The sequence below is a fragment of the Apteryx mantelli genome, chromosome 9, assembly GCF_036417845.1.
Source record: "Apteryx mantelli isolate bAptMan1 chromosome 9, bAptMan1.hap1, whole genome shotgun sequence".
NCBI classification, from domain to species: Eukaryota; Metazoa; Chordata; class Aves; order Apterygiformes; family Apterygidae; genus Apteryx; species Apteryx mantelli.
In genome coordinates, this window is record NC_089986.1 from 7,231,872 (window position 1) to 7,257,465 (window position 25,594).

At 39.8% G+C, this 25,594-nt stretch overlaps 2 protein-coding genes across 3 annotated transcripts in view; one reads left to right on the plus strand and one right to left on the minus strand.

Moving 5' to 3' along the window:
• Positions 1–11,212, plus strand: part of ECT2 (epithelial cell transforming 2) — a 31,580-nt gene extending 20,368 nt beyond the window's left edge. The window contains exons 21-26 of one of the 2 annotated variants that reach the window (XR_010885000.1): positions 1,740–1,878; positions 2,784–2,938; positions 4,920–5,027; positions 6,131–6,277; positions 9,901–10,070; positions 10,952–11,212. Coding sequence is in view for 1 of the 2 variants with exons in the window: in XM_067301625.1 (XP_067157726.1) it covers positions 1,740–1,878; positions 2,784–2,938; positions 4,920–5,027; positions 6,131–6,277; positions 9,901–9,990 (639 nt within the window). In the remaining variant the exon portion in view is untranslated. Of the gene's footprint in view, positions 1–1,739; positions 1,879–2,783; positions 2,939–4,919; positions 5,028–6,130; positions 6,278–9,900 lie in introns of both variants that reach the window. The other variant, XM_067301625.1, reaches the window with a different exon arrangement.
• Positions 11,213–23,309: 12,097 nt separating this feature from the next.
• The window catches only part of SPATA16 (spermatogenesis associated 16), an 81,038-nt gene continuing 78,753 nt past the window's right edge, over positions 23,310–25,594 (minus strand). The window contains exon 10 of the mRNA XM_013945196.2: positions 23,310–23,592. Coding sequence (XP_013800650.2) covers positions 23,470–23,592 — 123 coding nt within the window. The 3' untranslated portion in view covers positions 23,310–23,469. The remainder of the gene's footprint in view (positions 23,593–25,594) is intronic.

A 25,594-nucleotide genomic window follows, 5' to 3' on the forward strand; every position in this document is an offset into this window, starting at 1 on the left:
CTGATGCTTGTCTTGCCAGTCACTGAACTTTTTTCCATAGGTAAATGCAAGAGTAGCATTTCTGCATTGTTTGCTAGTGTCCACTCTCCTCTGAGCAATAGAAATTAAGTATCTGTATGCTTTATTGCTCTGTTTAGAGCAGAATATTTAATTCTCAAAGTATTAAACTGCTTATCTGAATTGCACTTTGAATACTACCAGTGGATAAAGTGTTGGATTCCCTGCCTCAGCAGCAGGTTGGCCCTTTTAAGGTTTGTTTGTATTTAATATGAGTAAAATTAAAAGTAATGTGATAGTGGGCCTCTGAGGTAGGCCTATCTGCTTGTACTTAGACTACAAAAAATAATAGAAGAGCACATATAAAATGTCTGCAGCAGCAGTATGCCAGTAATTGCTGTTAGGAAGAACTGGGAGGAAGAGTAATCTAACTGGGTTTTGGAGACTTAAGTGGAGAAATTGAGGTTGTGAAGGACACTGGTAAAGTACCTATTGTCTCCAGCAGTAAAGAACGTTGGGTGGACATGCTTTTGGGGATTTGTAAAAGACCACTCTAATCTGAAATCAGTGATTTAAGCATAACTTAAAGATAAAATAGCTTATTGTTCTGACTAGTGATGAACTCTTCCTGGGAGTCAAATTGGTGCGATTTCCATTCCTTCCAAAGGAAGGAAAGGAAAATGAATATGCTTTTAATACAGCATCTCAGCTTAGCTCCTGTATAAGATATAAGCTGTGGAAGATAGCCATGGTAAAGTAAAAACTGACCAACAGGTCTCTGCTGCCCAACCCAAGCAAAACCCACACAACTTGATACAATTATTGCATGACACCTGGTTGTGATTGTTCCAGTCTTCCTTGCCACAGAGGTCTACATTGGTAACTGACTGACTTGAAGGAGAGTAATTCCATTGAGAATGCAATACCATTATAAATAAAACAGTCTGATTTGCTGCTGCAGCGTACTGTTCAAAAAGTAATTTTTTAAAATAATGGCTATTTTGCATGTAACAACTTTTTTTTTTAAAGATATTCAGGGCAGGTCTGTCCTGTGAATTGGCTCAACTTCATCCTATGCTTATCATCTGGCAAGCCTAGGGTCATCATCTCTTGATGCTTGTTCTGAATTCCTCTCTGGAACATCATGCTCTCTGCTGTACGTTATGCAACTGTCACATGTTCTTTCTGAATAGGATTACTGTGCTCCTGTTAGTACATCCTTTTGTAAAAAATGTACTGCTTTTGTTAAAGCCTGCAGTAATTCCTGCACAGAAAAACACATGCTGTTTCCTATATTAAAAAGGGCTGTATGCACAGGAGCAAAGTGTTCTTCTGGGACACAACACAGCCTAAACTGGTTCATGCGCGTAGACATTCCTCTTGTCTGTTTAAATCTAGACTGCCTTGTGGTAGGTTTCAAAGGGCCTTTCCTTGTTCTACAGGGTAGAATTGAGGTTTATGATGCAAAATTGCTTTGCCTCTGACTCTTTGTAGAGGTGAGGGTGTTGATGCTAAGTAACAAGTACTGTTGGGCCACTTGAAGACTTTAGGTAGTGAACAGTGAGGTAAGTGAGCTCAATGAACACTTATGTGATAGGGTAATGTAACCTCTTTAGAGTGTGTCTCTGTAGCAAGGCTTCCTATGCATTCCCATATACTGAAAAATAAGAGGATAGAAGGGAAACAAGGCATTAGCAATATACCTTCTAACTTTAACCTCTTTGTCTTCTGCTTAACTGCAGATTGCAAGGAAACGGCATAAAGTTATTGGTGCTTTCAAGAGTCCCCATGGCCACACCAGGCCTCCTGCATGTCTCAAGCATGTTGTTCTCATGCCTCTCTCCCAGATCAAGAAAGTGTTAGACATCAGGGAGACGGAAGGTTTGTATGTTTTGAAGTACCATGATAGTTATTGAAAACTGTAGTTCGGAGGATGAAGGTTTGCTGTCATGGGAGAGAATGCTAAGGTATATTTGTATTGTATTTTGCATGTGTGGGTGTATTCTGTTTTTGTTTTGTTCTTGTTGCAGTATAATACCTAGTTTTACTTTGAGACTTATGTGATGGGAACCAGTTACAGCATACCATTTACTGATTGTTACGAGCCTGAGTACACTAAAATCTTGGGAGAGGTCAGCTACTCTCTCTTATGGGATTGCTTTTCTGATGCATCTTTTCTGAATTGAAGGTGGTGCAGTCTCATTTCTCTTTCTTGACTGCGTTCAGCATGCTTCAGCTGTGCCTGCTATAGAGGAGTATCAGCAGTGGATTAATTTTCTACTATCAAGGGAGCAACATATGTCGGATTTAAACAATAAAATAGTAACTTGAGTACTTTAGTATGTCATACTTAATACCAACTTCTTGTTGTTTATTCCTGTCTTGCAAAATAGGTAAATGTTGCTCGCCTTGTTCTCTGTCAGTAAAGAAATAATCTGTCTGACATTTCATGACTTAAAAAATGAGATTGACATCTACTGTTAAATCCAGTAAGATTGACTAGTCTGCAAACTATAGCATGCAAACTATTTGGTGATTAAAGTTGCCTGAACAGTTGTTTGCAGCCCCTTGATACATGAAGGATGCAGACAGAACACATAGCTGTTGTATCACTGACAGTAGCGCTGTTGTGCAAATAAAGACAAATCCTTGCACCACGTTGTGTTGCCTCTATGTCTAGTACCAGGCAGATGGAGGGATAACTCTTCCAAAGATTTTTATTTCTAGGTTTATATGAAATCTGATTCTTCTTTGTCTTCACTTCTTGACATGTTTTTAAACTGTAGATTGCCACAAAGCTTTCGCCTTAGTTGTGCGACCACCTACAGAACAAAACAACAAGCTACTCAGTTTCCAGATGACAGCTGAAGAACCTCCTAAAGAAGACTGGTTGAAGACATTGTGTCGGCACGTGGCTAACACAATTTGTAAAGCAGATGCAGTAAGTGCTCTAGAACCATGTCATTGACTGAAAATGTTTTGTGCTGTTTTGTTTGAAATGCAGGAAGCTAAAGAACTTGTTAATAGTGGACGTGCTCCAGGAGAAGTAGAGCAGAAAACTTTTGCTCTAGCCTGTCTGCAACTGAGTAGTTAAAGTGGAATAGGAAATGGGCTGAAAGTTAGCTTCTGCAGAAGCTAATAAGTACTTAAAATGAATTCAGGAATCACACCCTCCCCTACCACAAACAAGTTTATTTATAATTTAAGCTCTGCACTGCAGATCTTCAGTAGAGCAGGTCTAAACAGAATTGCCTTCTGCTTGCTTCTTGCACTGTTTTATTGTACCTCCCAGCATTAAGAATTACATATTTTGGTTTATCTCTTTTTGTATTGGGTTGAACTCTGTTTTACACCTTATCTGTCTGGGCACCCTAATGCAAGAGACATGAAGCATCTTCCTCCTATAAACAGAGGCCTATAACCTTAAACAGGGAAATAAAGGAGGCACTGGCCTCCACACATTTTAGAAGCTCAGTATGTGCTTTCCACAGCCAGAAAACTACTTATCTGAGGTATAGATCCCCTCCAATTAGGGCAAGAGACTTTCAGTTAACGTTTTAATTGTCCTAGAATATACGTATATCGGTCATCTAAATTTGCAGAATATAAGTGCAGCACATGCAGCTGAAACAACTTGTGTTTAAGATGGAAATGCTTTATGTTCCACTCTGTAGTCTTACTGTACAATATTTGTCTGTCTGGGTTTTTAAACACATGCCCGTTTTAAGAGAGGTAGTTAAGATAGCATCTTAGTTTTATTTTGTTTAGATCTCATCTAGGAACTCATGAATAAGCTTGGCCTTTTGCTCTTCCTTCACCTTTTAAATACCAAGGGGGAAAAGTATTTGATACAGAAGTTTTAATTTGCTTCAGTCTGGCTCAACCACCTGTTTTCAGTCTCTCCATTCTAATAAGTATAACAACAGAAAAGAGTGGAAAATGTTTTTTCTGAAAAAAATTTAGGCTCTATATAATATGTGCGTCTATTCCCTCTTGCCCTGGCACATTCAGAATCACGTGCTGACAGATTGTAACATAGTATGCTAAATCCTGCTAATTGTAATTTTTGTAACTGCCTCTTTGTAGCAGCTATGTCTGACTTCTTTACTGCTGATTTAAATGTTAAATCGAGCTTCAGTTAAAGCATGCCCCCTCCCCGTCCCCCAGTTTTTAGCAATGTTTCAAGAAGTCTGTGTTATCATGCAAGAGCCGGAGAGGTTAATTGACTGCCACACGGTGGCAGTAAAGGCTTTAACTCTGCTGCTTTGTTCCATACTAGGAAGAACCATACATTCCCCCTGTAGGCTTATGATTTCAAAGCAATTTTTGAGGTGAACTACCTTTTCTTAAAATAAAAAACTGAAAAAAGCTCCCAGCAACCTCCCATCCCCATTGCTTCCTCTATTTCCCCCCTTCCCCCTCCCCCTTTTGTGTAAATAGCTAGCCAGAGATTGCTTTGGACGTGCTAGCGTTTTACGAATGAGGCATGAAAAACTTGTGGGTATTCTGAAACATCTGCTGGTCTTAACCTGAAAGTTTTAGCCGTAATATTTGACAAGCTGGAGCTATCAAGCTTTCATTTTGAAAGAATCAAAGGTGTGCTAGAGGGGTAAAGGGATATGTTATGAAACCCCTCAGGCTCACTTGAGAGCTATTACCTTTATTTTGGTCAACCCTGCATTTGAAACTGAGTGAAACCAAACATAAAACTGATGGATGAAGTGTTTCCATAAACTGACTGCACCAGTAGCTAATCTTGTGAAATGTCACAAGAGCAAATAGCTGCTTAACTGTATATTAGGAGTTAACAATGGAGGAATATGACAATTAAAAACCTCTAAATTTGAGCTAATGAGCTAGAGAATGATATTTTGACAAGAGCTGGCATTTTTGTGGACCATTAAGGTGATCTTTGTCTATAGGAAAATCTCATTTATACGGTTGATCCTGATTCAATTGAAGTAAACACTAAAGATATGGACAGTACATTGAGCAGGGCATCCAGAGCAATAAAGAAAACGTCAAAAAAGGTAAGATACTCCAAAGACTATTTCTCAGTAAAACCTGCTGTAGTCAGAGAACTGTGCTAGTGTTCCTGTTTCAGGCATTTTGCAAGACTTACGCAGTGACAGGAAAAACTTAATCTGAGCTAACACTCTAAGTATAAGCTCCTTAAAGAAAGCAGGGGGGAGTGTTTGGGATTTTGACTGAATAGTTTGAGTACATGTATGTAGTCCTGAGTGTTATGTATTATGGTCATAACTAATATGTTGTTTCAGAGTCTGTTACAGAACTTGTTTTCAATTTAATATTTGGAATGTTTTAAATATAAAACTGACCTCAGTCCTAACTGCTTTTAATATATGGAATGAATTAAAATCTTAAAACTACACACAATTACCTAATTTTAAATATCTTCAAAGGTAGGACTGATGTAGACGGTGCATGTCCTTGGTAATGACATAGACTTCTAAAATGCCATGAAGAAAGTGCTGAGTGTTGGTCTCTGTCTGTGGTAGTATACTCTCCTTTGCATATGGCTTATCTGTTCTTGCCTACCTGACCAAAGCAGTGTGCCTTATTCTGCTGAAAGGGTCTGCCTGGAGGAAGGTTGCCTGTCTGCTCTGTTGCCTTCGCTGTGCTCTGGGTCAGGTTCCACTAAAGCTTATGGATGTGAGAAGGGGTGACTGAGTATGACACAGCAAGGAAGAAATCTGCTCCCCATCCTTCTTGGCAGCCTTGCAGAAGGTTCACTATGTTCAAGATGATAATACTATTTCTTAGAGAAAACTGTAGAGGCTGCTATAGTCTGGAAGCTGCAGAAGACTGAACTGAGAACAATCTCATGGAAGGGACCTGACTTTGCAAAACCCAACCTCATTTTGACTTCTGAAACGTTATCTTCATATTTGGACAGAAGCGTGAAGAGAAGGGGTGAGGGGGAGCCTTAAAATTAGAACCTGCAAGGGATTATGATTTTGTTTTTGATATGGTCATATTAAGGAAGAGGTACCAAATGCTTCTGACTCAGGTCCTGTCCTACAAATGTTCAAAGTCTGAATAGTAGTCTATTGTGGTAGTCATTGTAGCTTGGTTTTTGTCAATGTATAATAATGCTTATCAAACTTCTTAGGTTACAAGAGCGTTTTCTTTCACCAAAACACCAAAGAGGGCTCTTCGAAGGGCTTTAATGACACATAGTACAACAGAAGGGCGAAGTCCCTGCTCAACTAATGAGAGTTTTATAGGCAGCCGTCTGACTAGTACATCATCATTAGCGGTAAGTGATTTGGCTGTGCAGGCCAAATAAATAACGTTAGGATCACAACTGTTTTAATGCCTGATGCAGATCTTATTCTAACAGTCTTAAGATCCACAGTGAATTTTTTTAACTAGATTTGTAGACATGTGTTATTTCGAGTAGTGTCATTTAATGAGAAGGTTTAAGATGCTGAAGATACAGAAGAATCTGCTTTAAATACTAGAAGCCAGGAATTACCTTGTACAGTGGAGTTGGAAGTTTGTCAGACATATGTATTCTCTTCTGAGCAAGTGAGAAGCTCCCAGTCTGCAGTCTTGAAGTGATTCATGATTTTTATCTTAGGACAATGTACATGAATGTGGTGTACAGACTCCAAATAGTGTGGTGAAAATATCAGTTAAAGTAGTGAGACGACACTGAACAAACTGTGAAGAAAGGGTAGAAAAATTTAGATGCTGCAGCCTAAGAATCTTGAAGAAGGCAAGTGAATTATGTCCTCTATATGCATTTAAGAAAAATCTGATAAAAGAATATATTGTTCTACATACTGCGGTCCTTCTCCTGTGTCATGCTCCTGATTGCAGCTCTTTGCTACATTTGCCCAAACCCAATTTCCTAGTACAGTCTAGTATAGTAGACTAGATCTGGAGGGATTTTTTTCATCTTATTCCCTTTCACTCCTAGTATTTGAGTAAACAGTATGCTGAGTAAACACATTCTTAAGCCTGTAGTTTGTAGGACATCTTGCTCTTGGGCCTTTGTCCTGTGTATTTTTCTCTAACTGCCTAACATGTCAGTACCTTAATACAGAGATGATTTGGTGTGCTTAAGATGCCATTTTTAGATCAGGGCAATATCTTTATTTTGTACAGGTCTCCCAATTGAGGCAGGCATGAGGGCAATATGAATTAATAATAGGGGATGAGAGAAGTATCATAATAGATCCCCTGGCTTTGGGGGTGGGGGGGAGAACAAACAAACAACTATGTGAGTGGTTATAATCGAGTTCTCTAGAAATTTTCCTTCTTCAGTTAAAGTTCTCCCGACAACTGTTTTTGAACCATACTATTCTGTCATCATTCTGATACAGCACTGTATCTGTATCTCAGGAAAATGCCAGTTGTACCTTCCCCCTGCCCATCTCCACCCTATTATGTACTTTTTTTCCCCATAATGATAGGTACTCTGAGGTGGTAGTAAAGACTGTTTTCCCATTAAATTTCACAAATTATTCCTAGAGGGCCTCTGAGGTAGTAAGCTATAGCTTAGCAGCAGGGCGTGTATTGATGGGTGTGAGTGTGTGTGTGTGTGTGTGTGTGTGAGAGAGAGAGTGTCCCAACACACACTCGCACTGTCCCACTCTTCTGAACTTTCATAAAACCACTTTTGATTGAATCATAAGATTGGGTCAGAGTAGAAATATATTTTCAAAACCCTGCAGTTTTACACATTATGTACAGGCCATTATAATGCGTAATAAACAAGAAATGGGAATGGGTTCAAGACTTAAGTGTAATAAGCATGTATATTAGTTTCCATGGGGAAAAAGTGAGGCTTGGATTTCAGCCCTTCAAGCTGGAGAATTAATTCAGTCTTGAGTAAGAAACTAAAGCTGTAAGAAACCTGCCTGAGTGAGTCCATTGAGAGAGTCAAAGTTGTTATTCAGACAAATTGTTCTGTTTAAATAATATCCTGGCACACGCTTGTGTGGTGTGTGTGGTTTGTTTTGGGTTTTTTTTTTTGGTTTTGTTTTTTTCTTTGTCTCCCCTGCTGCTGCCCCTCCCCCTCCCCAATTGTAGAAGAACTGTAGAGCAAAAATACCAGTTGACCTTAGGTGTCCTGGTTGTTTCCTTGTTTAGATCAACTGTTGTACCTCTTCCTAATTGTAGACTGCTTGTTCATCTTCTACATGCAGCCTAAATGGATCTGTCAAGTGTCTGGTTAATGTTCATTGCTCCAAATCTGTTGATAGGAGCTCTCCAAACTCCAGGCTTTGACCTGTGCTGTATCCTGGTTCTCCAAATGTTTGTCTTCCAAGTGCTGTAGAAAGAAAAAAAAATGCAAACAAACAAACAAAAAAACCCCTCTTCCAACTTGGAAAGCTTAAATGGTCATGCCTTTGGCAGATCGTGTTCTACCCCTATTAGGACTACCACTTGTGGTGATGCAAGAGATGATAATCAATTTGGTGCTGAAAAATGCCATACACCAAATCCTGACCATTAATGTCCACGTTGCATGAAGTGAGCATAAAACATCCTAAGTAGCATGAACAAAGACAAAATGGTACAATTATAGAAAACATAGAATCAACAATGTGTTAATTGGTGTTGGGTTTTCCTTTGACTTGTTCTAGTGCACAGGGTTGGAGTCAATACTCATATGATTGGTCTGGTGCTATTTGTGGTTCAGAGTGGAAAATGAATTCTTTCACAGATATTTTTCTTTAGTTTCTTTGCAAGTTTTTTTCTTAATTCATTTCTACATGATTGAATTACTTTTTGTTTCAGTTCAGTGCAAACAACAAAGTATGGTGGTGTTCTTTGTGTCCAAGCTGCAGTCTCTCTCGCTGGCCTGAGTTCTCAGAACTTTAAAGTCTTGATTGTTGGGTGGTCTTGAGCAACTGGTTTCACCTATGTTTTAACAACTTGTTCCCCTCTCTGTAAAGGAAAAAATCACCTCTGTGCAGTACTTGAGTCTAATAAGAACTGCTATATAAAGAGAAGTTTAGGATTTAACTTTGAAATATTGCCTAATGACTGCAAATAAAAGATGCCATAAACAGATACTAGAGTTCATGGTGAAGCAGCATACCCTTTCCTGCTCAGAATATCCCTATTTAACAGGTTCTTCAAGCATGCAGGTGCAGCAAGCTACCTAACTGCCATGACCTGTTTATACTTGGAAAAGCTTGGCTGTAGTATAAAGAGCAACAGAAGATTGCTTGTTAAAGTACTTTAAGAACTAATGTAAAATGAATATAAAATTTGAGTTGGTTCCAAGAGGTTAATGTTTAAGGCTTCACACTGATGCATTAGTTTCACTGTAATTGTAAGTCCCAGAAGCAGCCCATACTCCTTGCATTAGAAAAGTCAGCCTTTTGCCTAGTTTCCTAACCTAGATAGGCACATCTAAGGCAAGCTTTTGACAAGTTGTTGTGATGTAGTCTATCACTTTGTGTTGCCAAGAAGACACGTGTTCAGCATCTAATTTGGGGCTCAAATCTAGTAAGAATACAGAAGCTTGCAGGATCTGAGGGGAGCTCTGTTTCTCTAAGAAATTATTGTAATATACCTTGCCTTAAATATGGAAGGAGACTATTATTGCAAAAAGTATGATGCAAGATGGGCATTAGTGTCTAATTAACGGCTACTTTTCAAAAACGTTCTTGCATTCTGCATCTTTCTCAACAGACTGATCACAAGGAAAATCCTTCTTTAAAATTTTTGAATCTATGCATTCTACTGGTTTGGTGCTGTTCAAAATTCAGAAATGCTGAATCATTAATTTCAAAAGTTGCCAATCTTAAATTTCTTCTGTACTGATACATTCTGTATACTATGCCTCAAGTTTGAGGGATGACTACTGCACTATTGACACTGATAATATATGACCAAATAACTCTATTTTTTCCCCAACAGGGTGTTCCTTCTCCTTCCTTGGTCAGCCTTCCTTCAATTTTTGAAAAAAGGAGTCACACATTAAGCCGATCAACAACCCACTTGATATGAAGCAGTTTTAAAATACAATGCCATATTGTAGTGACTGACAAGCAGCTGGCTGTTCAAATGACCTGTTACTGACATTAATGGTACCTTAGTCATTAGCACTTAGCAATAATTAGCAAAATGTTAGATAACACTAAGTTAATCACAAGGGGTTTTTAGACATTTTGAAGCAGATCAGCTAATCAGTGGAACAAGCGACTTGGTCTTTAAGACATAAAGTTCTCTTGCACAAATCTATTTTCTCACCAGCATAATGGAAGCATTTTCTTTCATTAAAAACTGTCCCCTCTAGGCAATAAACTAGTTTGTCAGATTTTGAAATGAAGATGATGGTCATGTAACATACCACTGTTTTGGATGACTCTTTTATGCTTGCCTTACTTCATCTGTTGGCTGAGCGCTCTAAACTAATACCCGAGCTGTTGATGTCTTCAGTGGAGATGTGTTGTGAAGTACATGACCTTTTAAGTATGACAGTTGACCTGTTATACAGCTGCTTATTCCAGATATTTTGTAAATGTGGCTGTTTATAAAGAAATAGATTCTTATCTGAGTGACTCGACTTATGGTCTTCTGCAGTCTCACTGTAACACAGTGGTAAGTTATGTAGGTTTACTGGAACAGTAAGTTTAAAGGCCAGGACTAGCTTTGACCACCTGAAGTGATTCAGGACAATTCAATTCTTTGAAGTGGAAGTCCAAGAAAAATAATTATGCTCTGTGTTGTTGTGTTTTGTTTGTGTTCCCCCCCTGCCCCAAACAGCCGTAACTAAAGGGAACTTCCAAATACTTAGTTAACAGTTCTTTATTTAATACAAGAGATTGTTGGTGTGGAGTTGAAACTTGAGGGCCTGGGTTTGGTGTGTTAAATTTTAGGTATAGTACTACTAAGGCTTTTACCCGAGTTGCTCATATATTAGTGTCTTCATTCACACCAATATTTTTCTTTCATCTCCTCTCAACAGCCGCTATGATCCAACACCATCTCAGGAACCATCTAAATATGTATATTTCTGCATTTCATTAACGGTTTAACTGTCTGTTTGTATTAGGAGTTCTCAGCTTCTGTTTCTTTTTTTTTCTTTTTTTTAACCACCGCAATGCTGTCTTATGTCTATATGTAATTAGTGATGCTTCCCAGTGTGTCATATTTTGTCTGTTAACTGTTTTTATATAGCTTTTTTTGCCAATCCAAGCAATGTAAATAAATAAACTGTTTAAAATAACACTGCTTATGGTTTTGCTAAACAGACTTTTATAAAAGTCCTTTTTTTTCCTTCATAAAAAATGTTGTATTCTGGCTAGTCCTATAGCTATAGCTAGTAATATATTAATTAGCAGACAAAATCTACCAAAACTGACCATTGTTCTTTTCATGTGCACCATTCCCCTCCCCTTCTCCTTGCCTCCCTCTGCCCCAACCCCCACAAAAATATGGATCCGTGTGTGTGTGTGGGGGGGGGGGTGTGGTTTGTCCTTATCCACTCGAAGCAAACATCCAAATTAAATATGCACTGAAGTTTATCCACTAAGGAACCACCAAGTGGCTGTAGGAAATAAATCATTTAATAAATATTATGCTGAAAAATCAACTAGAGCTGTTGAATTTTATTTATTTATTTTTTGGAACCTGATAAACTCCAGGATAAACAGGTTCTTGCAAAAATTTTTTTCTCTGACTAATCCAACTTCTTTCAAGCTTCTGTTTAACTTCTAATACCCTTTTCCACGACATAATTGTAAATGCACTCACTTTTGGCATAAGTTCTAAATGACTCTTCTTGTGCTGCGAGAACACTTCTGCATTATAACACTTCATTTGGTTAGTGTGTGAATATAGGAGGTGGTGCTGCTGTTAGTCTTCTGAAACGTAGTCCTAACTAAACAAACTACTGGGAAGACTGTTCTCATTTCAAAATACGAATAAATTGCTATGATGATATTTGAACTGGTTCAGCGAACTCCAATAGGTACATAACCCAAAAATGAAGTGACAGTTTGGAGAAGTAAACTAGTTGAGTGTGTGGTAGCTTGCTGCTTTTTCTTTTTTTTTTTTTTGGGGGGGGGGGAGAGGAAGGGCAAGGAAAGGGGCAGCAGGTAGCAAGCCTTGCAACTTGTTTATAGTATAGGGATGTAGTACAGCAGTCGTCTTCAAGCAAAAGCAGCTTAAAAGTTATTAAAAACTCAGAACTGGAAGTAAGTTTTAACTGCCTTTTTAAAAAATGCTTGTTCAGGCAATAAAATTCTTCCACTATCTGTTGTTGTTTTTTTTTAATTTGAAAATACATATGCTGAAACCTGCTGCTTAAAAAGTCTGTTCTCACAGGACTGTATTAGGAGAAGAGAGATTTTAATTTATGGAAGTGCCTTTTATAAATCCATTTGTCTATGTCATTAAAAAATGAAAGCAGAAAACTTGAACTACACAGTCTCCCCTCCGTGCACTGCTTGTGCCACCTCTCCAAGCAAGCGTAGGATAGGATTATTTCTCTGGTCTCCTTTAATTTCCAAATTATTCATGTTTGTCTTCTATCTCAAGTTCGCTTGCACTCAAAACCAATCCAACTTCTAGGGTACCTCTGTTGCCTAATCTTGTCGCTACCACTGTGGTGCAGCTCTGACCTTGCTAGATGAATGGCAAATGATTGCTCAGAGGGCTGAGACCTGAGGTTCTGCAGTTGTTGCATGTCACCTTCTAACGGAGGAACTAGTTCGCTCAGGCTTGCTAACTTTTTAAGAAAGAGAAGAATAAGGAAGATTGTCTGCTTCCTGGAAAACTGTACCCTCTTCTCCGTTCCCGTTACCTCATTATCTTAACCTGTTAGTTTCAGCCTGAGATGACTTTATTTTTATTAAAAAGCAGCTCTAAAAGAAGAACTGAGTTAGGGCTAAGATAAAATGGTAACTGTGTCCCCTTATCATCATTAAATGAGATGATTTAAAATAGCCAATGTATTCATTATCTCTTGGTACCGCTTTTTCACTATACTCCAAAGTGATGTACTTTAGCAGCAATTAATTGAAGGCATGTTTGGTCCCAAACTGGTGAGAGTAGCTGCCACTGTGTATCTCAGGACTGTGCTGAAAGCCCTTATTCAGTTTTCTGATACTGACTGTAAGAGGACTAGAAGTTTTTCAGTGAGGTAAAGAGAAGTGAAAACATTTAGCGAGATTTTGATTTAAAATAAGAAGCTGGTAAGTAATTGTTTATATAGGTTTTGTTGGCTTGACAACTTGTTCTCAATGTAATTTCCTATAGCGGTGTAACAAGCCTTTTGGATGCTGGAGATAATAAATATCATGTGACCTGATTTTAGTAAGGCATTGCCTTGTATGACGTTATTGCAAGTTTGCTAGCAGCGATGGAACTACTAGTGGTGAATACAAAACTAGCCGATCTTTCTACCCATTAGATAGCCAATCTTAGTAGTCTCCACTGTGGTCATACTAAGTGGGGCTCCATGGGGGTCTGTTCAGTGTTTCTATTGAGTAAGCGGATAATGAAGTAGAGAGTGGGCTTATTAATTTTACAGCTGTCACAAAGCTGCAAGAAACTTTGAGAACATGATAGAACAGGATTAGAGTTTGCGGTGGGCTTTCTAGGTTAGAGAAGTACAGAGAGTAACAGAAACAAGGAAAAACAAAGTTTTACGGATGAGAGGTTTTCTCACCCATTTTTTCCATTTTCAGTATTACATGTGCATGTAACATTAAAGCAAGTATGTATTTTCGAGGGGTCTTTTGGTTGGTGTTCTTTTAAATGTTAGGTGAGCCTGGCTCCCCAAACCAGTATTTTAAATAATAATGCTTCTACTATTTAGCCTTTATGGGCTGCCCTGTTGAGCAACGGTGGTCACCTGGTTTTGTAAAGCACCCAGCTTCAATCATGTTATGGACAATTTGAAACTCCTGAGTTCAGAGAGTTTAGCTGAATTAAGTATAATTTCTTAAGTCTTTATGCTGAGATTTCTAGCATTCAAAACTAGGGGAGCTGCTCTGCACCTCTTTAAGGGTCAGGCCTTAAAGTAGTGAGAATATTCCTTTTTAATCTCACTCTCATTCACTTACTGCTCTGGTAAAGAGTTAGCCAGTGCACATTCAGCATACAAAATAATTTTTTTTCATTCAGAAAGACTGGAACTATCTGAAGAGGAGGTCAAAAGATGATCTTTGTTTAAAACACAACCTTTTTTTCTTATAAACTGTACAAAATCAAGAAGTTCTTAAAAGTTGAAATCTCCAGTTAAGCCTTCTATTTCCCTGAGTAACTTGGAATAACTTACTTCTGTTTTATCAGAAAGATTTCATTTTTCCATTTTTTGGCTTGTGGTCATTGATAGCAGAATCTTTATTTTTAACCATTGTTCTAAATCAGTGCCTTTTAAAATGGAAGAACAGCTATCAAAGGAAAGGGTCTTCAGTTGTGTGGGTGTTTGGTGGAGATGTTTCAGTATTCTGTGCTATTCATCCAAGCTTTCAAAGCAAACGTAGTCTTCTAACAGCATGCTTGCTCTCTTCTCCTGGTGGTGTGTGTACCTTAAAGTTCTGGGAAGTAGCGCTCTAAGGAGAACATTTCTTGGAATAGGTATGTCACCTGCCCATTGGCATGGAGCTTGTTTAGGCACGCACTTCGACGTTTTGAGAAAACCGGATCGTGTTGTCAACCTACCTTTGTTAACGAGTTAAAATAGGTAATAGTGTTCAGAAGTTTATTTATATTACAGCGTACTGCTTTTAGGTAGTAGTTTGGAGTGGGTACCTAGGCTTACCCTAAAGCTTGAGCTCAAATGGAATAATATATGAGGAGCAAGTTTGTTTCCTTGCTTCTCCAGCACTGAGATACTGGAAAAGCAGGTAACTGTCCGAGAGCCCACAGAAGTCTGGAGCACAGATGGGAATTGAACCCTTCTCCTTTTGACATTTATCTGAATCACGTGAACTTCCTTTCCTAGGTTAAGCCTGGGCTTACATGGTCCAGCCATTCACAACCCTATACCTACGATTCGCAAACATCTACTCACTGCAAGCTGTTAAAGCCTTTATGGACTAAAATGATTAATCTTTTATAGGTTTTTGTTCAAAGACAAATGTTGGAGAGATTACAGCTACTTGAGAGCACCTGCTTGTGAATCTGCTGTAGATTCAACAGGAAGGCTTGACCTGTATTTTGCAGTAAAATAGTTGCTGTTTCAGAAATAGAAACTGAAAACTCTTCTGTGAGATGGATGTTTACAACTTCTGAAAGCCAGCCATCAGAGACAAAACAGGGGCTAGCTAGAACGCGCTTTAAAATCACAAAAGCTGTTGAGAGCTAAAAATGTTAGCTGAATGCTCTATGCAGCTGACGTTGGAGGGGTTAAGGCAAACCAGTGCCATGTTCTTTACCTTTGGACTGGTTTTAAGGGCATAGTCAGAAACCTGCTCTCTCCCTGTCAGTAACAAAAGCCAAAATGGAAATGAGAACGCCACGAAAACAAACTAATTAAACATCTAGTGAAATAGATTTACCTCTGCCAGACATTAGGCAAACAAAAGTCATTTTTAGACAAGAACATTACCACTATTTAGGGCTGAAATTTCAGCTGGCACAGAGTATTCTATCACCCTCGGTACAAATGCAGCCATGCATTTGTTTGCCTGATTTAGGCAGTTAGGAGTGCAATTAGCTCTCTACCTGCAAACTGTAATTAGTTCAAGCTGTCTTGGTGCCTTTATCAGGTGATCCAAACACTGACTGACTAAGTGCAGAATCTCACCGTAGTGGGAGCTACCCTCAGATGTTGAAGAAGGTAAAGAGATGTCTGCTGTTATGTATAAAGAAATAAAAAAGAAGATTCTTATGAAGAGGTGTGAAGCATTCTTACATGTTTACCCTACATAGGGGGAGCTATAGGAGGCCTAACTGGAAGCAATTAAAATTATGATATTTGTACTAAAGGCACAAACTGCGTAGTATTGATGAGTTTGGCCCAAAGGCCTGTGTATGCTGGATTGGCTTGGGCTGATTTTTTGACTTCAGTTGGCTCATATCTTTTTCTTTATTAAACTCAAAATATCTAGCGGTCTTCCCCATTTTCACATATCTCTTTTAGACACTTTTCCGCATTTCATACAGGAATCAGCAGACTAGAGGAAAAGTGCAAGTGGAGCGGGCAGGCTAGCAGAACCAGCAGAGCTCACGCTGGGAGACGCTCACGCTTATGCCTCTTGTTCCCCCTCTCCCTCCAGCACCCCAGTTTCTTTGAGAGTTGTGGAAGGAGGGCTTGGCTTTTGGCCAGAGATGTGGAAAGCCCACATCTTTGTTCCTCAGCCTACCAGGCGCACTGCAGAGCCCATTCTGCTTCGGAGGAAGTCACATCTTGTGCCCATCAAAGCTCAGGAGAGGGCTGGGTCTATGCTGGAGGCCAGGTGGGAGCTGAAGGCTCACTGACACCTGTGAGTGTTGGGTAAAGGATGACCTTTTCCACTGCTCTTCCAACACCTCCTCACCCATCCAGAGCTGGAGAAGGCATAACAGCCAGGTAAGCACACTATTACTCTTTTTAGCGATTCTTTTAAAATGAGATTGACTGGAATATTGGATGTTTTACCTGTGCTCTTGGAGATTTTGTTCCATGTGCAGTTAAAAATGGTCATGTTTGTTTGTCGCTGTTTGGAGATACTAACTACCTCTCAGCATTGATGTTCTCATAAATATTCAACTTCTGTCTTTACCCAAACTGCAAGTAATTTATTGGCTATGTTGGACTGCAAGTTCCTACATGCTTTCCGCTGCTCTGTGATGGCAAAGATGATATTTCAGGAGTTTCTCCAGTGTTTCAGCCTGAAGGGAATGTAAATATAAGCCTAACTGATTTTGAAAATGTGCCTTTTTTCTGTGTTTCAATGGCTTGTGCATTACAGTTGGTATGGCTGACAAATCAGCACTGATTGTTAATTAAAAAGCTGAATATATTAAAGTTTCACACATCCATTTCTTCCTCAGATTGAAACCCTAGCTGTATGAGTGAGCGCTAGTGAAGCTCTAATGGATACAGTCTAATTACTTGCCATTTTTGCTTTGACTTAACAGTTCATGAATTACAGTAACTCTGACTGACAGATCATTGCTGATTGCTAATTAAATGGTAGAATTCAGTTTTATGCACCTCCAGCTCTCACCCCCATGAAAAAGTGACACTGTATCTTAACAAAAAAAAAAGCTTTCTCTCTGCTTGTTTGTTGATGTGTAAAAGCTGATGGTCTCATCCCTCTGGAAAACAAAAATTCTTAGGGCGCGTTCAACAACGGCGGCGGATAAACGCGTTTCAGAAATAAAGTTACTACTGTGTGGCTTATAAAGGAGGCTTTGGCAAGAAGCTGCTGAAGGCAGCGTAGTGACTCTGCGTGTTTCCTGGCCGTCTCGTGCTCTTACGGATTGCCTTAGCCATCATTTAGCGAGCAGGGTGTTTAGCCCTTTTTCTGTGCACTAGGACAATTCACTCACCGCCGTGGGTACCCGCTAGGTCACCTGGACAAATGCAGGAATGGATTTCCTTCCCTTTTCTTTCTCTTCATTTGTCCGTTCTGTTCAACGTAGTTGGAATTTAATCTGGTTCTTGGCAGTTTTACTACCCTCCTAATGAGTGATATGTTTTAACCGGTGAAAGCGATCTGTAAAATTCTTTGTGGCGTTTTCCCTCTAGTCTTGGTAACAGGTGGAAATATGGACAGCTGCTAAACTCTGGCTATAGCTCTGCTAGAAAAGCAGTTTTCTCACTAAATGCCCAGTCATATGCAGTTCAATTCCAGACTTAAATCAAAAACAAGGGCTCATTAAAATTGCTACAAATCTTTCCAACTTGACACACTAAAGATGTTGAGGCCTGCTAAACTTTACTTTGTGCTGATTTCAGTCACTGAAGGCATTACAAAAATACAATAAAATTTTTATCCTTAAAAGACGCACTGCACCTCTGGAAAAAAATTGTGCTTTTCTAATCTGTCATAGTTTGTGAGCATGCCCCTAAGTGTGCCAATATTTCAATACATAGTTTGTGCAAGTCCATCGGTGATAATGCTCAGAAGCAATGGTAAAGAGAAATGGTAAGTTATTCAGGATCCCATACATCAAAAAACATAATGTGAAAATTCCTGGCATATAGGTGATCATAATGGTTCCTTCTGGACTTAAAATGTATTAAAGAGAGAAACCAAGAAAGTCATTGTTATAATTTAAAGCTTTATCTGTTCTTTGTTAGTAATTCTTCCTGTCTCAATGTCACTGTTCACCTTAAGCAAAAGAGGGATTATATTATTACTATAAGATAATAAAAAGACTGTGCATTATTGCAGGCAATACCCGTAATAAATGTAAAATTTGGAGTTCTAGTGGGTAGTGGCAAGGTCCCCCCTCTTGCCCCCACTTCTCCCATCTAAAATAAGTATTTGATAGCATTGCTATTAATAGTAACTCAAAGTAAAGCTTTTGTACAAAGACAGAAGTGTGACAGCATCTGAAAAACAAACTCTTCGAGGTCATAACTGAACCACAAGATGTTGCCGGTGTGGCACGGGTGCCAGAGGAAAGCTTAGAAAATCTTTACAAGCAAAGAAGCTCATGGGAAATCTTGATATCAGCTTCTTTAACTACAAAATTTCTTGAAAACATTTGCTGATACTTGCCGAGGTAACTCGGTGTTATTCATGCCAATGTGATCTTTGGAAAAAAACTGGAAGATTTTTACAAACATCTATGGATACTCAAGGGAAACAGGGCAGCTGCTTTCACCGGCTGCTTTTGAAACTTCACCCCAAACTCCTGTGCCTCAGTTTCTGTACGTGCCTGCGAAATGTGAGGTCCGCCTGCCCCAGGAGTCTTGGTGAGCACTGGGAGAAAGCTTTCTGCAGCCGACAGCCCACAGGACGGAAAAATGCCACCATTTCCTCCTTTTGACTAGGAAATGACTAGAATGACTCAGCTGGTGGAGCCAGGGGAGCGAGTATTGACCTTTTTAAAGACGACTGCCGTATGGAGCGTTTTGCCTCTACTTTCTTCGGTTTTCCTTTACTCAAGAATGACCAGCTTCAAAGAAAAAGTTCACTGCTCTAATTGAATATTCTCCATATTTGAGAGGGGTAAAAATAAACATTCTTCTCAGTTTATTCATGCATAAGGCTGGAATCATCCAAGCGTGACATCTGAAAGGAACTACATGATCATAATCTGCAATGAGAACAAAGTTCATCTTGTGTGGTTTCTTATTTTTCGCTGCAGGCTTTGGAAGAGGAAAGAGACTGCAGAATCTTAATACCCATTAAAGCTCAGGAAAGCCAGGACTGGCAGTTCGATGTTAACCTTTTTAGTATTCTGCCGGCTAATTGTCTGTCCGTTCCACCTTTTCCTCACAGGTTAATGGGGTGGTTAACAGGGGAGGACAGGAACGGTTGGCCAGTCACACTACAAAGTGAACTGAAAAGGTCAAAGCAATGCACTGTATTATTCATGGACTATGCCTTGCTGAGGTATCTTGGATCTCGTGTCTTCCCGTGATGAATTGCAACAAGGACAAGAAACAGCCCCGTGTGAAATTGGCTCTTGTGACAACGATTGTAGTTCAAATAGAGAAGTGTAGAGCTGCGGCCCACTGTTGTTCTGCGCTGTGAGATTACAGATGTGGGATCACGGGTAGCCACTGAGAGGGCCACTGAATAAGCAACAGTTGTTTGACTTCCCGGTTCGATTTAAATGTAATACTTTGTGTATGTATATATAGATTCTTTTCTAATTTTAGCCGTGGACTTTGTGTTGGAAATGCTGCTTACTGTCTAATATGTCTATGTCTTTCATAATGCTAAACTCATGATTAGATTATAGATTTCTTAACATTAGACTTCTTTTTAAATGGTATGTTGTTTAAAGGTATTAATACACTAATTTTTACAAAGGCCACCTAGAATGGGGGCTTCCCTGAGCAAGCGTGTTGTGAGACAGTCCTTGTTCTCGGGAGCTTGCAATCTGCACGGAAATCTCGATGTAACCCTTCTTCTTTCTTTCATCTTCGATGTGCAATTTAAGTGGAGCGAGATGCTTGCAGGAGTGTGACTGAAGTGCTCTGAATTATTTTCTGGACCGCTGTCCCTCTCATGGACAACGGAGGGACATTAGCAACAGCAGACTTCTAATTTAGTCCTTAGCAGTGGCTGTCGTTAGCGCATCTCCTAGGTTAGTCCCTTCCGCTGGATGTCATGAGTGCATCTCCTGTTTTATCCGCTGGTGAGGCATTTCATTTATTACTTCATCTGTAGAGCTGTTTGCTGCCATTCTGAACCACAACCTTATATTGTTCGAGTGTTTTTATGCAACACCTTTGACAGAGAGGCTTTACGAATAAGGAAAGTGAAAAATGTTTATTAAGTTCAAATACTGTGTCTTCTCTAAGCCATAATCAGTGTTGTAGCCAAACAAAAACACCTAATACCTGAAAAAGCTCACTCTGCTTGTGCTTGTTGTCCCTTCCAGGGCTTAGTACAGAAATTCTGGCATTTACAAGGAAGCAATGATTGCAACAGCAAGCAAAAGAGTTATGAGGCAGTCTTAGGGGAGATGGGTATTTATATCTTTTTTTTTCTTTCTTTAAATTGGTATAGTGTTCTCTGTTTCTCATTGAGTGGTTTCAACTGACATCAGTTGCCTGGGGCCAGTGAACCTAGCTGTCGACAGATAAATCATTTTTGTGACTAAAGAATGATGTGATGGAGGGAAGCAAAACCCCCATCATTCATTTGGAAACTAGTCTGTGCAACAAAAGTGACCTGAAAGTGGAGCTCTAGGGGAGTGGTCTCAGATGTGTCCTTGTGTACACGACTAAAATAGCCACAGCAACCAGAGGCCAGAAAATTTTTAATGTTTTCTCAAAAAAAGGAGGAAGAAGTGTGGAGTCCAAACTTTTAATAATATTTATTGAATGAGAGGAGCCGCAATATATATCATCATCGTATGGAATTCCCCAGCTAAGAGGCCAGGGAATCAATATAATACAGTTATTAAAGTTCTTCAAAAGGCAAGTTAATTTTTTTTTTCATTTTGTAGGTGAGCCTAATGAAGCTCATACTTTAGAAACTATATTGCATGCAGCAAGCACCAGAAATTCCCACCTCTCCTTCCCCGTTGTCCAGCCAAAATGAAGGATGTTTATGGAGTAAAGTCAATGAGTGTTTTCTTGTGTCTTACTCTAGTGTGTCCTGTCCAAAACAGGCACGGCATTTTCTAGACTGCTGGCTTTGTTATGACAAGTTCTCCATTCCTAGAACAGCCAGTGATTTAATAAGCGGCTTTTATTCTCAAAGAGACTCAAGTAAAATACTTGCCTGCAGATTTAGGCCTGGAAATCTGTGCATTATGGATGTTTCGTTTTAGGGAAGACAGCAACCCATTTCTCCATGACAGAGGCTCCTTGCATATTCGCTTCGTGTTGTTTCTCAGTTCGGTTCTTCCTCTGACAAGGGTTTTATTCTGCGGCTCTCTGGAGGCTGAGGGGCTCTGTAGCTAGGTGCTGGCCTGGATGTTTTAGACATCCGACAGATTTGGGCTGCGGTCTGTCTCTCAGCGATGCCTTGATCTGTGCCGTGTCTAGGATCAGGGTCGCTCACAGAGTTCTGCAATGAGACTGTTACAACTTTGTCAGCGCGCTGGAATTGGCTTTTTCATGTTGCACGGACTACTGCTTTCTCACCGGCAGTATTGCTCGTTTATTCCCAAAGATCACCTGTTTTCATTGCGTTTAATTCTTTTTCGTCATTCTAGGTAAAAATGCATCAGTTTGCATTAAATATTGCAGAATCGTTAGCCAGCTTACATCAAATTAACAATATTTGCTTAACATGCTGATGATACACCAAACTGTATGTTCACTGTGACTTGATGATCCTTGGGGAGCAGTCTTCCTGATTTAGTGTGTGTCTGCTCATCAAAGATGGATGATTGCCACTATGTGTCATAAAATTTCGTCTGACAAAACCAACTCTGTAGCAAAATAATGCTGTCTCCAAAGGGCAGTAATTCTTTGTTTCTGTGTCCCACATGTTTAAGAATGTCTAGTTGGCTCAGATTTTCTCAAAAAGATTTCTTTATGCTTATTCTGTTTAAAAAAGATTTTTGAAAACTAAGAAAGAACTTGCTAAAGCTTTGATGGTCCTTTGTTCATTGTTGAGAGCCTAGGAAGATGGTCTCTAGCAGCTGAAAATCTGTTGGCTTTAGACTCCTATCTGCAATAAATAGATACTGGGAATTAGGAGGCTAAATACCTTTGAGGTCCCGGATTTTTAATTAAGTCTTAGGGCTGGGGGCATGGATTCTTCCTTTCTTTCTGTCTTCTTGTTTTGAAGTTACCCTTGAATGAGAAATTATAATGAGCTGAATTCTGTTTTTATAGGATGAGGTTATTTTCTTATAAAGTAAACAAAGTAAATGAAAAGGAAATGCCAGCCGTAGAGCAGATTGCACGTTTCGGTTGAGGATGCCTGTCAAACATCATCTGACAAGGTGATCTCTATTGAAAAGTCGGTCAATACTAGTAAAACCAGGCATTGCTCTGCTCATTGATGACAGGTCCCAGGCGATTTGGGAACCTGTCTTCCCTTGAAGGCCAAAGGGACGTAAGGTGTGCCTACCCAGCAGGTTTCTGCCATCAGAGGAGATGCTGCTGCTGCTGCTTCTTCTGCTGAGATTTGCACTGGCAAAAAGCAGATGCGGTTATTCCTTCTGGACTGTTTGTGCCTTTTTTTAAACCAATCACTGTCTAGTGGGGGGAGGAAAACCATCCTTAGGGCGCGCACTAGAACAAGGGATTTCCTACTCCTAACCAATATCTGTAGCGTAAGGCACTAAGGCAACGTGAGGCTGAACTCCTGTCAGCTGAGCATGGAGGGGTCCCTGTTTTCACCGCTTCTTGGATGATGATCAAACCATGAGGATTTTTCGGAGAATTAGGCTACAGACTATTCTCAGGCCGGAAAATACAAGCCCCTTTTGAAGCATATGAGCTTTCTCTAAAAATCTAAGCCCTTTCAGCTATATGCACACACACACAGTTCTGTAAATCTTCGTAAAAAGATACTTCCCCAAGTGAGCAGGTAGCTGAAGTTACGACCCCCGAGCAGTTGTCTGACGTTACCCATATCTACGTGTGTGTGTGTAAACTACTAGAAGGCAGAAACCCTCCCCAGCTTCTTCCTCATGGAGGTGGAGGGAAAGGCGCACTGCTGGGTTTACTATTTAAATAAACAAGACAGTCCGCAATAAGAATCAAGCTAAGTCTTTTGTGGACGTTTATTCCAGCCAGTTAGGACTAATGAAGTGCGGGAATATCTTGCTAAAGGTCGTGAGGGGAAGGCTCATTAAGTTGAAAGGTGGCTTTTGATGACCTATCTATCAAGTATCTACAGCGTTAATTTTCTTGTTCTCTTTGGGGCTGGTGGGGGACAGTTTTGTGTTTCCTAGGCTCTAATGTTGCTGTGCACTCTGAAGCTTCTTCATTTTCATTTTCTGCCTCCTAGCTAATCTAAGCTTTTTGTTCTTTAAGAAACTATCTTCTGTTTGGTATAAGAAGTCTTCAATTATTCCAACCTGCAATTATAAAGAAGTGGTGTCAGAAGTATGTCCCTTCCCCTGTATAAAAACATTCAAAACTCTTGCAATTAGTTTGTTTCAAAACTAATTGCCTTTAGAAAGAAAAATGCATGAAGGCACCTGTCGTACAACTGGCTGGAGTAACAGTACATGATTTCATAAATTTTTTTTTTTTGTCCCTTTCCATTTGGACTCAATTACTTTGCTGTGGAATAGACTTCTTTCATTGATATCTGTACACTGAAAATAGGAATTTATCACAACTCTGTCTTTAAATGGCACTGAAAAACAGCCACCTTAAAAGGAGGGGATGATGAGGAAATTAATCTCGGGCAAGTCTTTTCTTGATAAGGAAAGGGAACAGAGGCTTCTGGCATTTATATGCCAAAAATCAACACACAGAGAGAAATGAGTATTCCGCTTTGCCGTGGCAAGAACCATTTTTCTATTAAATCAAAATAAAGTTCTGAATAAATATGTTTTCCCATGAAATATAATTCACTAGAGAATACAGGAAAAGAATAAAAGAAGCTGAATGATAATTCCTATAGACAACCTCAGTCTCCTTCCAAAATAAAAACATAATTATTCTAATAAAGAGTACATTCAGATAGATACCCGTCTTCCTTGCAGTGCTGATTTCAAAACAATCTTAAATATGTATAATAACAGTATGGCATATAGGTATTCTGTAAATACCCAGCATTCATAATTTCATGGCTATGTCTCTCCATACCTTACCTTTATTCACACGCTTTGTCAGCTTTTGCAATGTGCAGCACTTCTATAAACCGAAGACGAGAATTATCTCCCCTCACACCGAGTTATACTCAAGACCTAGACCCTATGTAATACGAGGATCTAAAGAATCAATCTTCCAATTGCGTTCTAAGCCACAATCTTTTTTTAAAAAGTCCTAATCTATCATTCTGACACACATTTGGTGGAGTGTTGCTTCTTTAGTCACAACACAGAACAGCTGACTATGAATTAATCTGAGTTTGGCTTACTAGTATATTTATTCATATACTGAGCTGTTACTAAAGCGCTCCTCAAGCTTGAACCCGAAGCAGTGCCGGGCACTCTGGTCATGGCTGGCGTTGGTGAGGGACGTGTGTGTGCGTGTGTGACAGGAGAGGGAGAAAACCATGCAGGCGCAAAAGATTATGGACAACTACTTCTGACTCGCTGGGGGCACAACGTACAAATTTGGGAGAGGAATTCTCTGCCTCCTCGTCCCCACCAAGCTTGGCGGGCCAGTGGATCAGCTTTGCATAGTGCCGTGCCTGAGGCCGTGGAGAAGTTTCCTGCTGCGCTTGTGGACTTGATGGGCACTTGCGCATGGGCTTTTGCTCCTCCATTGCCAGGAGATCTGTTGCAACAGGAACATTTGGAGGTTGGGACTCGCTAAAGATAGCCTAGCAGGCTAGCTCCGCTGTGACGTGCTCACAATATAAACATGCGGCGGATTAGAGAAAGGAATCATTATGCTATCCTCATTTTTAAGAAGCCGAAATAAAAGCTTAGGAAATCATTGATCTGGCAAAAGCACGCAGGAAGTCTGAGAAAGACTAATCACTTAGTGCCAAACTCCAGTCCAGGGGCTTAGCTGTGTTTTAAAAAAAAAAAAAGCAACAAAAATATTCATATTTTCCAGCTATTGGGAACAAGTGATCTTCATTACTGGGGGGATCTTCTGGGATGCTGGAGATCTCCTGCCTGCTTCTCTCTGGAAATCTTGCTCAGAAAAGTCTCCCTGGGCAGCACATGTTGGGCAGATGGGGGCGGGTGCGGGGGATGCCGAAAGGAGGCACAAGGCAAGGAACAAATTTTTACAGTCGCTCCCTTAGTGAGAACACACCGGCGGCCGCTCGGTGAGTGATGTCATCAGGAAGCCCTGGGCAGAATTATGTTCATACCCCGAATCACAGCTTGTCTGCTGTTATGTGCATTTAGTATTTATAGACTACCTGTCAACTCCAACCCCCAAAATAAGTTC